Genomic DNA, 17519 nt, shown 5'->3' with positions numbered 1-17519 from the left:
AGTGAGGGCCGGCTGGCTGATTGGATCAGGCTTGTGTACGTATGCATTTTTGCGAGACCCTTGTCACTTGGGGCTTGTGTTTTCTCATCAGGAGGCAGGTGATGTCTCTCTCTGACGTCCTGCTTTCAGTGATGCCAAGCAGTCATAGTTGACATCCGCTTGCTTGGTCCCTTGTGAGTTCCGCTCACGTATCCCCGAGCACCGGAGCCTTGTCCAGATTGCTCGTTAGGCGTTGTCGAATTCTGTCACTCCCCTTCTGTTTTTATTAGCTTTACTTCTGCATGGAGGGACTTGGTCTTCGTGAACTATTTGGTTACTTGAAATCAGGAAGGACGAGCTTACTGAGTGATTTTCTCCCTTTTGTGAGTTTTCAGGGTAATGACTTCTCTAGCAGCTTGCACGGCTGAAGAGTCATTATGAACTAAGGGCTGTTTTTGTGTTTGATGCAGTTTCTGTCATTGTTCATTTTGATTATCAAACTGACTCATCAGTTTCCTTTGCTTCCTTTGGTTCTGACAGGACGTCCTGGGCCCGCGTTGTCCATGCCCTTTCCCAAACACGGGACTGACCGTTTCTCCAAGGAACTCGGGTGTCTTCTTCCAGTTGGGAAAATAGCATTTAGTATACAGCAGGCTGAATGGTTGGGGGTGCATTACTATTGGATCATCGTTGTTGGGGGCATTTGCACTGAGCAGAGCTAGGAAATACATATTTTTCTAGAAAGAGAAAAAGATGAGTTTATATCTGTGATTCCAATTGAAATGTAAGGTGTTTTTTTTTTTTTTTAACTTAGCTACTCTGATTTTATACTTCTGTATCATTACTCTTGAAAATTTTGGTTTCTAACCATAGTAACAAAAGTACTTTCTACGTTATTTTTTTAAATGTGTATTTATTTTGAGAGCGAGAGAGAGGATCTCAAGCAGGTTCCACACTGTCAGCACAGAGCCTGCCCTGGGGCTCAAGAACTGTGAAATCACAACCTGAGTCAAGATAAGAGTCAGAGGGGCACCTGGGTGGCTCAGTCAGTTAAGCGTCCGACTTCAGCTCAGGTCACGATCTCGCGGTTCGTGAGTTCGAGCCCCGCGTCAGGCTCTGGGCTGATGGCTCAGAGCCTGGAGCCTGCTTCCGATTCTGTGTCTCCCTCTCTGCCCTTCCCCCGTTCATGCTCTGTCTCTCTCTCTCTCTCAAAAATAAATAAAACGTTAAAAAAAAAAAAAAGTCAGATACTTAACCGAGCCACCCTGGTGCCCCTCGATGGGAATTTTTAAAAATTTGTTAAAGACTTTTACACAGTTTAGGGATGTTTTAATTATTGTATTTAATTCTGATTTTCTGTGCTTTTCAGTTTTTCTTGGTCTTCCCTGAATATTAGATACTTGTCTGGCTCGTGTACCCAAATCAGTGCAACTCTTGTATGAAGAGTTTCTTCAGAACCTTGGCTTACATATAGGAAAGTTGAATTTATAGAAAGCCTGGTATTAACGTGAACAGCGTTTTCCTCTGTGTTTACTCCGTTTTTTTTAATTGAGAAAACAGCGCATCCCTGTCTTTAACTTTTTGCTCTTGTGATTTTTACAGTACGTAGGTAAGACTGTTCCCTTGTTAATAGTGATCTTCTCTCCTGAATCAGATGTCCTGCCTTACTCAATACGGGTCCTGTTGGAAGCTGCTGTGCGGAACTGTGATGGCTTTCTGATGAAAGAACAGGATGTCATGAACATCTTAGACTGGAAAACCAAACAACGCAATGTTGAAGTGCCCTTTTTCCCAGCCCGTGTTCTTCTTCAAGATTTTACGTGAGTGGTAGAGCATTTCCTTTTTATTTATTTAAAAAGTATTTATTTATTTAAAGGGAGAGAGAGAGCATGCGCTGGGAGGGGGGTTGGAGGGGGGGAGAGAGACAGAGAATCCTAAGCAGATTCTGAGCTGACAGTGCAGAGCCTGATGTGGGGCTCGAGCCCATGAACCATGAGATCAGGACGTGAGCTGAAATCAAGAATTGGACGCTCAACCGACTGAGCCATCCAGGCCTTCTGAACATTTCCTTCTTAAAATTCAAACTCCGTGATGGTTGGCTCTGCAGTTTTTAATTCTGAAGATCAGTCTGTAAATTTAAAGAATTGTCTTTTCTAAACTAAATAAATTCATTAAAAAGTAGGCACTTGTTTCTTACACACTCTGTCGAAAAACTCTTTTTGCTGAAATGCCTGCTTGTCTTTAGCTAGTGAGTGGCTTGTCAGACTTAGCACATCCAGAGATTGATTGCCCAGCAGCCACACCTGTCCCTTTCCAGGTCTCTTCTGTCACAGGAAATGCCCTATAGCCTCCATGCATGTAGGGCAGAGATCTAGGGGTTGACCTTGACCCCTCTCTTCCCACTGTGTGTAATCCACGCTGTCCACAAGGTCCACGGACTCTACCTTTCAGACATGTCCTCTTACCATTTCCACCACTATCCTGGTCCTGGCCCCGTTCTCTCTCACCTGGACTACAGCTGTTACAGTCTCTAGCCTGTGTCCCTGCTTGCACACTTCCGAGTCGGTCGTTGTCTTTGCACGGCATATTATGATTTAATTAAAAATGTTAACTAGGGTCGCGTCATGCCCCCATATACTAGTGGGTTTCCGTCACACTTAGAATTCAAGCGAAAACGTTTGACCCCGGCTTGAAAGACTTTGCCTGATCTGGGTGTCCAGGGATTAGTAATTGGAAGAGTTAACCTTCAACTGAGTTTCAAGGGAGGTATAGAAGTTAGCTAGATAATTAAGAACATCTCCTTCACCCCCACCCAAGTCTGGTTCGTGTGCCACTGCTTTGTACCCTCTGTTTGCTGCCGTATTAGTCCTTGTGTTACTGTTGTGCGGACTCCTGAGAGGAGGCGCTGTCTCTGACCAGCCTGTGTCATTAGTGTCTGGCACACTGAAGGCATGTGGTGAATGCTTGTCGTGTGGTCAGCCGGAGATACGTACGTCTCGTGGAGAGCTTTGGAGTAGTAGACAGGCACTGAGAGGAAGGGCATGGGGCCAGGGCGAAGGGAGGGAGCGGGGTGTCAGAATTTAAGACAGGGAGAGAATTCCGTAGACAGTTCTTGAAATTGCCTTATGTCTCTAAAAATCATGTCTCGTTATTTTTGGTGTGTCTGCCCCCAAGCACTCAAGTTCTCAGGTAATGTTTAATTCTCATTAAACAGGACACGTCTGACTTTGGGTAACAAGTACGTGATCTAACACGAATGCAAACCAGAAAGGGATACTTTCAAATGTAAAAGTGAATAGATGTGTATTATTTGAGCATATGAAAGAAGAGCGTGAGCCATAATTTTCATTTCTTTACTTTGTAGTGGAATACCAGCAATGGTGGACTTTGCTGCTATGAGGGAGGCAGTGAAAGTTCTTGGAGGCGACCCTAAGAAAGTCCACCCTGCCCGTCCGACAGATCTCACAGTTGACCATTCTTTACAGATTGACTTCAATAAATGGTAAGAGCAGATACTTGTGCAGACAGCCGTGCGAGTTAATCGACAGCCAGCCCGGTGGGGCTGTGTGGTGAGAAGAAGGGGAGTAGAGACAGTTAAGCCTGAGTACGGGGCGCGAGGTAGTATCCGCTCACGTATGAAAGGAAAAGCTGGTGAAGTGTACGTACTGGTGAATTTTTTTAACTCAGTCTGAATTTCAAATGATACTCATGTTTGTAGAATTCTGCCATTTTTGATAGAAACGTTTGAGCCTAGAGCCTGCTTTTGTGGAGTGCCCATCTGAATTCATCTTCATTTTCTTTCGTTTTTTAACCTACTTGGCCTTCGAGAGAGAATCTAAAGATGTGAACCATGAATGTCTTTAGGTAATTGGTGATTAAAATCACAGAGCTTGCTAAAACTCTGTTTCCTTCCCCTGAAATACATATGTTCTGCGTGAAAGGTCCCTGTGACCAAGGTCAAACTAGAAAAGACCTGATTGTGTTGCGATGTGCTGGCTTTTGCTTTCTCACCCCCTGGAGCCTGGTAGCGAGACGGGATTGTCCCAGCCCCTGAGTGCTCTCGCCCTTGAGATTAGCACTGTGCCTCTGTGCTGCTCTTGAGTTGATAGATGGGAAAAGGACCTAGTTAGGTGTTTGCTAGAAGCTCGATTATTACGGAAGTGTGTGAAATGATTTTATTGGGCATGCAGAGTTGTGCTGTCATCTCCGTAAACTTAAATGCCCTATTTGAGTTGTTTGTTTTTGTTTTATTTTATTATTATTATATTTTTGCAATCTGAGATTTGCTTTTGAAACCTGAATTAAATGCTGTATTAACATTGAACAACATTTAGTTAATTCCACATGCCATTGCCAAACTGTGTGCGTTTTGAAAAGCTACATTTGTGTCACTTTCCGATGGTTTTATTCTGTTTCCTCTTTTGGAATGCTAGTGCAATACAGAATGCTCCAAATCCTGGAGGTGGTGAGCCGCAGAAAGCAGGAAAGCTCTCTCCACTCAAAGCGCAGCCTAAGAAGGCTCCCTGCAGAGGCCAGACCGCCTGCCGAGGATCCTGTGATTCTGGAGAACCAGGCCGGAGCTCAGGAAAATTTTCTTCGCAGATTGAGAACACACCCATCCTATGTCCTTTTCATTTGCAACCAGTGCCTGAGTATGGGATTTTCTAAACATACTGATCCGAGCCAGGTTATGTTTTAGTTAAGGAAATCTCACCAGTCTCCTTCCCTTCTGTCCCTGTTATGTAGCCTCACTTCCATACGTGTGTTTCCTGTTGTGTTGAGTGAAGCAAAGTTCATTAAAATGGTAGTCTCTAAAGACCAGTGCCTACTTCTCCTTAGGAAGAACAGAACCTTCCTGAAGGTTTTTCTGTAAATATATTTAATTTTTGTGAGTAATGTAGGCAGAAGAATGGGATCTCATCTTAAACTTTGAATTTCTTATTTTAGTGAATTTGTACCATTCGTGTGCTCACTATACGTTCATGTTTCTTTTGTGAATTCCCTATTTATAGTTTCAGACTTCTTGCTTTTTCCAATCGCATAAAGAGCTCGGTGTTAAGAATATTATGATTGTTGTAGATTACGAACTTAACGAGCCTTCTGAGGTAGATAATTGCCTGTATGGTGCCATGGGAAGTAGTGGACCTGCCCAGGAAAGAATTCTGTTCTTAGGAGTTGATAAAATTTCCTAATAGGTAATTTTTTAAAAAAACTATACCTCAGTTTTTATATGCTATGAAATTTTCAAAGTTTAACTCTTTTAAGAGTTGTTTTACCCCATTGTCAAGAGACTGTCAAAATTTTTTTAATTTATGGGGCACCTGGGTAGCTCAGTTGGTTAAGTGTCTGACTCTTGATCTCAGCTCAGGTCTTGATCTCAGGGTCGTGAGTTCAAGCTCTGCGTTGGGCTCCACACTGGGCTTGAAGCCTACTTGAAAAAAAAAATTTTTTTTTTTTTTTTAGTTTAGTTAAAAAAAATGACATACTTTTTCAAATTTTAAAAATTTTAACACATTTAAGGTTTAGAATAGCTAAGAATAATATCCACACATACTTTATCCTAAGCACCACTAATACGTTAAATTGGATCTTTCAAATTCTTGGTAGTTGTACAAGTTGGCGCTCAATATTTAATGAGGCCTCCAGTCAATAGTGACCTCTTCCTTGCTAAGAATTCAGGATGATCTGTGGGTCCTTTGCCATCAGGTTATGACAGTTTTATGTAATCAGTCCTTGTTCCTGCTACCTAGTTGTCCTGATGGTGAGATACAGGTTGACTTTTGAGATTAACATCTCTTCTTACACAGAAATCAGTTTCCTGAAAAGGAAGACTTCCTGATTCAAACACCATTGATTTTTTTTGGACTGCCTTTTTGTAATTGGCACAGTACAAAGTGCTGAGATGGTCTGTTTTTAATTAAAAATCCAATCTGTTGTAACATTTCCCCTCAGTTTTGAGTCCAGATTATACAGCATTCGGATGGGCTGACTGTGGTCCCTGGCCGTATGAACATAGTGGCTCTTCTGTGCACCTCGGTGTCCCAGGGAGGTGTTTCTCATAGGCCCAGCCAGAGAGCTGAGAGTGTACACTTGGCCCTTGAAACTGCCGCCTAACTCGAAGTCCGGCTCTGAGCTAACGAGGGGGGTGCTCTGGAGCCTTGCTCGTTGTGGGAACTGAGCTGTGCTCCCTGAGCCCTGAGAAGAAGCACATAGACATGCACTGTGGCTTCGAGTGACCATGCAGCAACATGACCTTTGTTTTATTTTACTTATTTTTGTTTATTTTTATTAATTTAAAATGTTTATTTTGAGAGAGCGTGGGCAGAGGAGAGTCAGGGAGAGAGAGAATCCTGAGCAGGCTCCGCAGTGTCAGCACAGAGCCCGGCGCAGAGCTCGATCTCATGAACTGCAAGACCGTGACCTGAGCTGAGATCAAGAGTCGAACGCTGAACGGACTGAGCCACCAGGCGCCCGTCTGTTTTTTGGGTTTTAATGTTTACTCATTTTTTTATTAAAAAATTTTTTTAAAGTTTATTTTTGAGAGAGACAGAGTGTGAGCAGGGGAGGGGCAGAGAGAGAGGGAGACACAGAATCCAAAGCAGGCTCCAGGCTCTGAGCTGCCAGCACAGAGCCCGACGTGGGGTTCGAACCCATGAACCATGAGATCATGACCTGAGCCGCAGTTGGACACCCAACTGACTGAGCCACTCAGGAGCCCTGTTTCTTTTTGTTTGTTTGTTTTTTAAGTTGACAAACAACTGTAATTTTCTGGACCCTGGAGCATGTGTATAATTTAAGTCATATTGATACTCTAGTTAACAATCACCAGCTGGCAGGCAAAGTACCTTAACACTGCTAGAAATCATTGAAAAAAAAATTTTTTTTTTTTTTTAATGTTTATTTCTGAGAGAGACAGAGACAGAATGTGAGTAGGTTAGGGGCAGAGAGAGAGGGAGACGCAGAAGCAGGCCCCAGGCTCTGAGCTGTCAGCACAGAGCCTGACACGGGGCTCAAGCCCACGAACCGTGAGATCATGACCTGAGCCGAAGTCGGACGCTCAACCGACTGAGCTGCCCAGGCGCCCCTAGAGATCATTTTTTAAATGTCCGTTAGATAAAAATAGCTTTCTAAAAGTGGCAAAATGTTTACTCTTTGGAGGTGGATTGTTTTTTATCTCTTAGTTTAAATAATTTATGTAAGATATGTTTATAGTCCATATACTTCTACATAAGATAGAACTTTCCAATTTGGGTGAGTTGAATACAAGGTTTTTGCTGAAAGTTTCTTAGGCGCGAAGTGGCGTCGCACCGTGGTCACTGCTGTGCCACACTAGTCCACACCGCCCGGCCGTGCTGGCGCCGGGGCCCAGCGGGGGGAAGGGAAGTGCACGTGCTGGGTGCAGGCCACACCACTGTCCTCCCTCTTCCTGCTGAGGGGAATCCAGCAAAGGTTGCTCTGTTCTTTTTGATACGTTGAGCCAGCTCACACAGCGAGTCAGTATGGTTCGGGACACTGGGATGGAATAGCTTTCTGGTGTGGTGTTTAAAACAGAACTTCTGTGTTGCGAGAAAGCAGCTGATTCTGAGAAGTCTCTCTGGTAAATTGCTGTTCCAGGAGTTATTAAGATGTGTGTGTGCTCGTGAGAATGAATTCTTAGAAACAAGGTAAGTCTTCTGTGTAGTACATACGTGTAATGCTGGCTTTTCTTCCTTTTAGACCCGAAACAGTGTTAAAAAACCAAGAAGTAGAATTTGGCAGAAATCGAGAGAGGCTTCAATTTTTCAAGGTACACATGATTTGAGGAAATTTTTATATTTAAATTTATAAAATAGTGATGAGTACGGTGTTTATGTCCTTTAGTAGTTCTTAAATGCTTTGTAGCAGTGGATCCCTTTTCCTCCTTCAAATAAGATCTTGTTGGAAACCCCAGTGTATAAAACAAGATAAAAACTAAGTGACTGTAATTCACTGTGGTTCCTAGGACACAGAAAACTACCATTTATCTGGACTTACTAGATCATTTTTCTTTGACCTAACTTTGATTTAATAATCTGCAAAATGAATATGTTTAGGGTTAGTATTTGCATATTTGTTTTTACGTGTATGCTATCAACTTTGACCATATTGAATGTCGGTAAAGTATTTTTTGTGTCAATATTGCATTTTGATTGTGAGCACAAGGTGATGTACTAACGCTTGGTTTTTTAAAATGCAAACATGATATAGTGGAGTTCAAGAGTTTTTAAGAATGTGGCTGTAATCCCTCCCGGAACTGGGATGGCTCATCAAGTTAACTTAGAGTATTTGTCAAGAGTGGTTTTCGAAGAAAAAGACCTCCTCTTCCCGGACAGCGTCGTCGGCACAGACTCTCATATAACCATGGTGAATGGATTGGGGATTCTGGGGTGGGGTAAGTAGATGACTAAATATATTTAATTTGGGGGTAGGGGGAGATGATTCAGGAACACTGCAAAAGAGTATACGTAGCAGGTCGGCGGGCTCTGTGGCCTCTTCGAGGCTGTTTCTTCATCTGTCATAGCAACAAAAACGAGTGTTAGCCTTTGCGGACAGTGTGGCGTGAGGGAGGGTTTATGAACACGGTGTGCGGCGCCCGGCCGGGCACTGCTGTTGTGGAGCAGCCGTGGTGGAACGTTGTCTGTGAAGGCGATGCGGTTACCCCCTTGCTCTAGGCCTGCTCCCGGCCGTTCGTGCACGCATGTCTTGCACACGAGTGTTTACTGCCCAGCGTGGGCTGTGCTTTTACTGGACGCCTCGTGGCTTTGCCCAGGCTGTCCCTCTGGCAGGGCGCATGCCCTCCTTACCAGGTCGAGAAGTCTTTGTCATTGGACGGAGCCTCTTGAGGTTGGCGGTTCTGGGTTCCGTTCATATCTATGCCTTGAGCCTAGCGCGGTACTTAGCATAATAAAGACTATTTACTGAATTTAATAGGAAGGTGAGCACCAATTTTTTTCAACCACGTGAGTGGAGTCATTCCTTAGGACTTGGGTCCACATGCACAGTAAGAGCGAGTGTGGTCAGACCAGCTCCTCAAGCACTCAGAGCGCTCAGTGCCCCAGAGAGAACCACAGTTGAACTGTGCCATGCTAACGTTTGTCTTTGTCACTTCAGGGGTCGGAGGCATCGAGACAGAAGCAGTTATGCTCGGCCTGCCCGTTTCTCTTACGTTGCCGGAGGTGGTGGGATGTGAGCTAACTGGCTCGTCAAACCCTTTTGTTACGTCCATAGATGTTGTTCTTGGCATCACGAAGGTAATTGTGGCACCTGTGTGACTCAGTGGGCGTGAAGCACAGGGGCCCCTCGAGAGCAGGGTTGCAGTTGCTGCCGCATCCTCAGGGCTCTGGCCTCCCTGGCTGTGGCCTCGCAGCTGTCCTCACAATCACGGCAGCGGTCGGGAACCCTCGCTTTGTCTAGGGTTTTGGACCATTGTTCATGTGACACATTGACTCGCGGGTTCCTCATTACAAGCCTGTGGCGTCGGTCCTAGGACTGTCCCCATTTCCATTCTGAGAAAATGGACATACCCTTGGGCTCAGTGACTCGCGGAAGGGACACTGGGCCGAGCAGTGGGAGGTGGAGCAAGGCCCCTACCAGGCTGGTCAGGCCCTCGGCCCTGGGCTCTCAGCCATGTTGCCTCAGTAAGCGCTTGTTGCCTCTGGATTAGAAAATCGTATTTAGGAAAATAATTGCATCTCCTTGAATGCTGCTTTTAAAAATTTTATTTATTTCTTAATGGTTGAGAGAGAGTGACAGAGCGCACGTGTGTGAGCGGGGAAGGGGCAGGGAGAGAGGCATACGGAGACTCCCAAGTAGGCTCTGTGCTGACATCAGAGAGCCCAGTGCAGGGCTTGAACTCATGAACTGTGAGATCATCACCTGTGCTGCAGTAGGAGGCCCAACCGACTGAGCCACCCAGGTGCCCCCCGCATCTCTTTTAATATTTAAATGAATCATTTGCCCTTGAGAAACTATTCTACTGGATAATACGGACTGTAGAAGTGGGAGGGTCAAGATTTTCTCTTGGCTGTTTAAACACTTTAGAAGGATTTTATAAAAACTTCATCTGAATTTTAAAAATATTGGCTGCGTGCATTTAGTACATGTACTCTAGAGTTTCCTAGTGAACAGCAATTTGTAACTGTCCATCCTAAATCTCTGATTTTGAAAATTTTTTTTTTTTTTTTTTTAACGTTTAGAGACAAAGTGTGAACAGGGGAGAGGCAGAGAGATAGGCAGACACAGAATGAGAAGCAGGCTCCAGGCTCCAAACTATCAGCACAGAGCCCCATGCAGGGCTCAAACTCATGAACTGTGAGATCATGACCTGAGCCAAGGTGGGACGCTGAACTGACTGAGCCACCCAGATGCCCCTTGACTAATTCTATTTTAATGATTAAGTCCATTCTGTTAAATAAATGCACATGGGAAATATCCCACCTATAGCTCCAATTCAGATCCTGGAGCCTCCACTTGTCTGGTTAGATTGTTGGTCTGAAGGCTTTCGAAATTCTCTGTAGAGGAAGAAAATGGTCCTGCTTCCTTCTTAGCATTTAGTGTCAATCCTTCTTCCCTAATTAGGAAAAATCTGACACCTTGCAGAAATGATTGATTCAGTGTATGGCCCCAGAAGATCAAGAAGCTAAATTGAGAATTGCAGGGTCATTTCTAAAGGAAAAGGAATATCTCATTATGGGTTTAGAGAAATCCACACTCTCCTGTGGACATCCTGAAAATAAATGCCACTTTTTAGACCCCTCTGGCTTTGTTTTTTGTTTTTTTTAATTTAATGTTTATTTTTGAGAGAGACAGAGCATGAGTGGGGGAGGGGAAGAGAGAGAGGGAAACACAGAATCTGAAATAGGCTCCAGGCTCTGAGCTGTCAGCACAGAGCCCAACACGGGGCTCAAACCCACGAACCATGAGATCATGACCCGAGCCAAAGTTGGATACTTTACCGACTGAGCCACCCAGGCGCCCCTGGTTTTGTTCCTTGTAACAGTATTATATGTTTTTTAATTTGGGTATATTGATACAAGAATTAAATTTTTCATGTATGTTTCATTTATTAAATACTTTATTTCTCTTTTGAGGTTCTGTTCTATTCGTGATTTTTATAGGATGAGTCGTGTATTGTTTTCCACATGTATATTGTTGTGCCTCATTGACTTGGTGACATAACGTTTGCCTTGGTGTATCTTCCCTGTGTTGCTCGGATCCTCACAACTGTAGCCAGCAACGTAAAGAAGCATCTTAGCCTTTTATGAAAGAGTCTGGATTCAGTGGCCCCCAGCACCTCTAGACCGTTAGGACTGAGTATCACTCACGGGTTGAAGGTTGTCCCCAGTTCCCTCCCTGGGCGCTGTCCTCGTCCAGGCTGAGGCTGCTGCTGTTTGGTGATAACTCACAAACATGGCTTGACAAGGAACGAAGTTTAAAGCCACATGTGACGTCCTGTCAGAATGAAACTTACCAATAATTAACGAAGCTGTAAATATTTGGACCAAGGTTAGAATTTGAAGAATTTTTATAGCCAGTACATATTTTTGTATTTAATTTAATTTAATTTTTTTAACGTTTATTTATTTTTGAGACAGGGAGAGACAGAGCATGAACAGGGGAGGGGCAGAGAGAGAGGGAGACACAGAATCGGAAACAGGCTCCAGGCTCTGAGCTGTCAGCACAGAGCCCGACTCGGGGCTCGAACTCACGGACCGCGAGATCATGACCTGAGCCGAAGTCGGACGCTTAACCGACTGAGCCACCCAGGCGCCCCCATATTTTTGTATTTAAATACACAGTTTTATCAGTGTGTTAGTGTTCCGTTAAATGTGAGATGCCATCCGCACTTAGAAGCACCACGGTTTTACGTGCTGCTGTGAAAGAAAGAGGGCTGCCAAGCTAACAGCCGCACGGAGTCCAGAGTGCACCTCCGTTTCAGGGACGTGCACGTGTGGATCTTAGCCATTTTCAGCCTGTAAGACCTTTTGACCCTGCCTGACAGTGACACTGGGCCACTCTTCTGTTGACTTTTTGCTTAAAATACCTGCAGACCCAGAACGAGTTGATGTTTGGTAAGAACAACAGACAACCTCTTTCATTCACTGTCACTGGTAGGGGTTAAACATTAGATTTTGCAGTTTGCAGAGAATCCTTGCCAATCTTCTCATTACTAATTTTGTGTGCGTTTCTGTGTATCCCTTTACATAGCACCTCAGGCAAGTAGGAGTGGCTGGAAAGTTTGTTGAGTTTTTTGGAAGTGGAGTTTCACAGTTATCTATAGTGGATCGGACTACAATAGCAAACATGTGTCCAGAGTACGGTGCTACCCTCAGCTTTTTCCCTGTTGACAATGTGACATTAAAACATTTAGAACATACAGGTAAGATGACAGATCGGTAGGGTAAGCGTGTTACTGTCTCCAGTGTGTTTGTCTGAAATAACTTGTAATAAACAACTACCTTGTGCAGGTTATTGAATATTCAGGAAATTATTATGTTGAAACTGGCTTTCAAATAAACTGCCTCACATTCTTGAAAGAGTATCGTGTTCTCAAAACCTGGTCCCCTGTGGCCCGTCTACAGTATTTTAAAGGAATTACTCAAACTGCAGATCCTTACCTCACTTGTTCCGGGAATGACGGCTGCCACACCCTTCTTAGGGACAAAGGCTGCAGTTTAGTGGAAGTCAGGCTGGCGCATGTGTGCAGCTGTCCCCTTAACAGGAACAGAGGAGCCACCACACAAAGGCTGGGGACCGGTGCCCTGTCTGAAGACTAAGCACATAATCTTGTGAAAAGCAGCCTAGGATTACAGGCTCCAAATCTTTTTTGTAGCTTGATTAGCAAGACGTTTGACCGTCTTCTATTGACGGTTTAATGTAGAAATACCTGTAAGACCAGGATGTGCTCATGTTTCTTAAGACCCCGGCTCTCCTTTTTATGTGGTCCACTTCCCTTTTTAAGAGGCCATTGCTGAACTAATCTCTCGTCATAAGGGTATTTGGGGGGTGAGGTCTAGTATTCTTCAGTTGGGGGGAAGATTTTATAAATTCGTAAGTCAAATGGCAAAATGGACACTTGGTCACTTGGAACGTTGGAGGGAACGATTCTTACTGAATGCAGAGCTTTCTCTAAACTGGGTTTGTTAGAACATTTGAAAGTGAAATGGTTGAGATGCCTCCTTCCTACATGTTAATATGAGTTGTGTAGTAATGATGTGTTGCTGCGTAAGAAATTATCCTAAAGCTTAGTGGCTCAAACCGGCAATAATCGCGTGTGGCCGCGTGGTTTCAGCAAGTCCGTGGTTTAGACGGAGAGGCCGCCTGTCTCTGCTCCGTGGGGTCTAGGGTGTCAGACGCAAAACTTGGCGGCTCAGGCCTGCAGTCCTGACAACTGCGAGCTCGCATGTCTGGCACTGAATGCTGGCCGTCAGCGGGTGCTTAGCGGGGACCGTCAGCCACAGCTTCCATGTGTGCTCTCTCCATGTAACCTGGGCTCACTTACATGGTGGCTTTCCAAGGGCGGCTGACCTGGGAGAGAGTGTTTGCCCGCCGGTCGAGAGTCCCGTGGCTCAGTTTCAAGGGCCGATCTCTGCCTCTTGATGGAGGGCTGTCATTGGCGCATTGTGAGCACACAGTTTGGGTGTGTGCTGTTGCATCAGTCGTTGGAAATGCAGTTGGCCACAGTTACTTCTAGTCATGCTGGCTGAGAGCTGCCCAAATATTTAACTGGAGCTCTTATTGCTAACCATCTGATGGTTTTGATTTCTGGAAGATCCTGTTAGATCTCTCTCACTGCTCTGTGAACCCTTTCTTAACATTCACTTATTTTTTCATTTTGATTATTCGTATTTTTTTTTTTAGGAAAAGTAATGAGTGTCCTTCGTGGTGGGTGATCATTTGTTATATTCAGTGTAGTTATCGATTTATCTTCTGCAAACTGTTTTTTTGTGAGTTTTCTAGAATTGGCTCCGTATTTCTCATCTTGTCTCTGAGTAACTTTTAAAGGGGGACTGGTGTGTGTTTTATAAAGCAGAGTTTTCACCAAGGGCAAAATTTTTACTGCTCTTGAGAACAGCATCAAGTGGTAATTTGTAAAGAAATCTGTTCTGAGTAGTAATGTGTAATGTCTGTTTCTTGCTCATCATTGGAATTCAGCACCTCCAAAGATTTCTCTTACTGTATTTTTGTTGTTCTTAATCTTCATTTTAGGTTTTGACAAAGCCAAACTCGAGTCGATGGAAACATACCTTAAAGCTGTGAAGTTGTTTCGAAATGACCAGAAGAACTCAGGAGAACCTGAGTACTCCCAGGTGTGTGCAGAGGGGCCCCTTGTCGTCGTCAGGGTGTGTGTTCTGCAGCTTAGCCACCGGGTTTGAGTACCAGTTCTGGGACTTACCGGCAGGACGGCTGTGGGCATGTTATCTAGCCTTTCTGCCTCAGCTTCCTCACCTCTAAAATAGGAAGGTATTCTTAAGGGATTAAATAGAAATGTATTCGAACGGTTTTAGGGACCCAGAAAGTGCTCAGTGTCAGCTATCATTATTTAACATTTAACGAGTAAATGTTATTTATGACCCTGCTTAGATTTTACTCAGTAGTTTGACAACATTTTATCAAACCTAATTTTTTTTCTACTTTATGAAAAGAGTCAGATATCCTCTGAAAATATCAATTCTGATGAGGCCTGCATCTGGTTAATGTCTGTATTTATAAAAATATGTTATGAAAGGGGTATACAGTTATATGGTCTTACATGTTAAAGATATTTTATAATGAACCTAAGCCAATATTTCTTACCTTTTGGAAATTTATATTGAAGTAAGTAAAATTCACTTTCAGGGAAGTCTGAATTTTAATACAATTCATTTTCTAGGAGCGTGGTCAGCGTCTAAAAGCACTTGGTGTTGTCATAGGTCTGGTTATCCACTTTCTCAACCCAGCTTTATTTTTCTTCATAGCGTGTGTCCTTGCCTGAAATGTATTAATTTCTATACGTGTCTGCCTGTCTCCCCTGCCAGAATGCCAGTAAGAGGAGAGGCACGGTGTGGTGCCGTGCCCTCCGCCCTGGTGCGCCTGGCACAGTGCTGACTGTTGGGTGCATATGTGAGCCCACCTAGGTGTGTGGAGGGCCAGAGCAGATCATAGGGAGCGCACTTGTGTGAGCTCCTCGTTTTCTGGTCCCTTTCAGCTCTGTTTATTGTAGTGCCGTGTTTTGTTGTTTTTTTTTTAAAGACCTAAAGGGAAAGAATAAGAAAAATTAAATGAAAAACCTTGCATTGTATAAGAAAAAAGAATAATTTGACCTATTAAAGACTTGACCAAATTTAAGAAATAAAACTTGGCACAAAAACAGACACTCAGATCAATGGAACAGAATAGAGAACCCAGAAATAGATCCCCAAACGTATGGCCAACTCATCTTTGACAAAGCAGGAAAGAATATCCAGTGGAATAAAGACCGTCTCCTCAGCAAATGGCACTGGGAAAACTGGACAGCGACAGGCAGAAAAGTGAACCTGGACCACTTTTTTTTTTTTTTTTTTTTTTTTTGAGGGTTTTACTTTATTTTTTTATTATTTTTTTTTAACATTTATTTATTTTTGAGACAGAGAGAGAGCATGAACAGGGGAGGGTCAGAGAAAGAGGGAGACACAGAATCTGAAACAGGCTCCAGGCTCTGAGCTTGTCAGCACAGAGCCCAATGCGGGGCTCGAACCCACGAACCGTGAGATCATGACCTGAGCCGAAGTCAGACACTTGACTGACTGAGCCACCCAGGCGCCCCTGGACCACTTTCTTACACCATACACAAAAATAAACTCAAAATGGATGAAAGACCTAAACGTAAGACAGGAAACCATCAAAATCCTCGAGGAGAAAGCAGGCAAAAGCCTCTTTGACCTTGGCCGCAGCAACTTCTTACTCAACACGTCTCCGGAGGCAAGGGAAACAAAAGCAAAAATGAACTACTGGGACCTCATCAAAATAAAAAGCTTCTGTACAGCAAAGGAGACAGTCAGCAAAACTAAAAGGCAACCGACAGAATGGGAGAAGATATTTGCAAACGACATATCAGATAAAGGGTTAGTATCCAAAATCTATAAAGAACTTATCAAAGTCAACACCAAAAAAACAAATAATCCAGTGAAGAAATGGGCAAAAGACATGAACAATAGACACTTCTCCAAGGAAGACATCCAGATGGCCAACTGACTCATAAAAAAATGCTCCACATCACTCATCGTCAGGGAAATACAAATCAAAACTACAGTGAGACACCACCTCACACCTGTCAGAATGGCTAACATTAACAACTCAGGCAACAACAGATGTTGGCGAGGATGCGGAGAAAGAGAATTCCTTTTGCATTGTTGGTGGGAGTGCAAGCTGGTGCCGCCACTCTGGAAAACAGTATGGAGGTTCCTCAGATAACTAAAAATAGAACTTCCCTATGACCCAGCGATTGCACTACTAGTCATTTATCCAAGGGATACAGGTGTGCTGTTTCGAAGGGACACATGCACCCCCATGTTTATAGCAGCACTATCGACAATAGCCAAAGTATGGAAAGAGCCCAAGTGTCCATCGATGGATGAATGGATAAAGATGTGGTAGATATATATACAATGGAGTATTACTCTGTGATCAAAAAGAACGAAATCTTGCCATTTGCAACTACGTGGATGCAACTAGAGGGTGTTATGCTAAGTGAAATTAGTCCGAGAACTTCATGTGACTTCACTCATATGAGGACTTAAAGAAACAAAACAGATGAACATAAGGGAAGGGAAACAAAAATAATATAAAGGCAGGGAGGGGGACAAAACAGAAGAGACTCTTAAATATGGAGAACAAACTGAGAGTTACTGGAGGGGTTTGTGGGAGGGGGGATGGGCTAAATGGGTGAAGGCATTAAGGAAACTACTGAAATCATTGTTGCACTACATGCTAACTAACTTAGATGTAAACTAAAAAATAAATTAATTAAAAAAAATAAAACTAAAACCCATTAGCATGTTGATTTCAAGGTAAACTTGCTGAGTATGTAAAGATGAGAATCACTGGATCCATGAAGTGATGTACAAGCAAAGCGGCGTAGCAGTTGTGATTGATTAGGGTAAGCAGGGCGGTTAAATCTTGGAGAAAGGCATAGTGTAGGGAAACTTCATTTAAACTGATAAGACCCAAACGGACAGAGGAAAATGGTAGAAATGCCAGAAGAAACGCATAGGAACCTAGTTGGAGGTTGGGTTTTAAGAAAATACCATTTTTTAACCCAAGCAATAAAAGCATGGTCTCACAGGAGCCTGCCCAGCTAGATACTTGGGGACCAGGAAGAGAGAAGTCCCGCTGTGTCCCTCCAGCAGCCTGTGTTGAGCACATTGAGAAAGGAGCAGTGCTTCCTGAGCCACCTTCATCGTCACAGAGCAAGGAAGGGTGCATGTGGAGCTTGGAGGCAGCAGATCAGTGGCTGGCACAGGCGCTGTCTTAATCATCAGGCATCTGGATGACAGAGGAGAGAG

At 43.8% G+C, this 17519-nt stretch overlaps 1 protein-coding gene across 2 annotated transcripts in view; it reads left to right on the top strand.

Annotated features, from left to right (window-relative positions):
- Nucleotides 1–17519, top strand: part of IREB2 (iron responsive element binding protein 2) — a 45655-nt gene that overhangs the window by 12316 nt on the left and 15820 nt on the right. The window contains exons 3-10 of one of the 2 annotated variants that reach the window (XM_023254775.2): nucleotides 1634–1799; nucleotides 3344–3481; nucleotides 4413–4631; nucleotides 7696–7765; nucleotides 8206–8389; nucleotides 9109–9248; nucleotides 12205–12376; nucleotides 14206–14306. In XM_023254775.2, coding sequence (XP_023110543.1) covers nucleotides 1634–1799; nucleotides 3344–3481; nucleotides 4413–4631; nucleotides 7696–7765; nucleotides 8206–8389; nucleotides 9109–9248; nucleotides 12205–12376; nucleotides 14206–14306 — 1190 coding nt within the window. The remainder of the gene's footprint in view (nucleotides 1–1633; nucleotides 1800–3343; nucleotides 3482–4412; nucleotides 4632–7695; nucleotides 7766–8205; nucleotides 8390–9108; nucleotides 9249–12204; nucleotides 12377–14205; nucleotides 14307–17519) is intronic. The other variant, XR_006598706.1, reaches the window with a different exon arrangement.

The sequence above is a fragment of the Felis catus genome, chromosome B3 (genome assembly GCF_018350175.1).
Source record: "Felis catus isolate Fca126 chromosome B3, F.catus_Fca126_mat1.0, whole genome shotgun sequence".
In the NCBI taxonomy this organism is placed as follows: Eukaryota; Metazoa; Chordata; class Mammalia; order Carnivora; family Felidae; genus Felis; species Felis catus.
The sequence above is the reverse complement of the archived record's forward strand: the minus strand, read 5'-3'. Positions and strand labels throughout refer to the sequence as shown.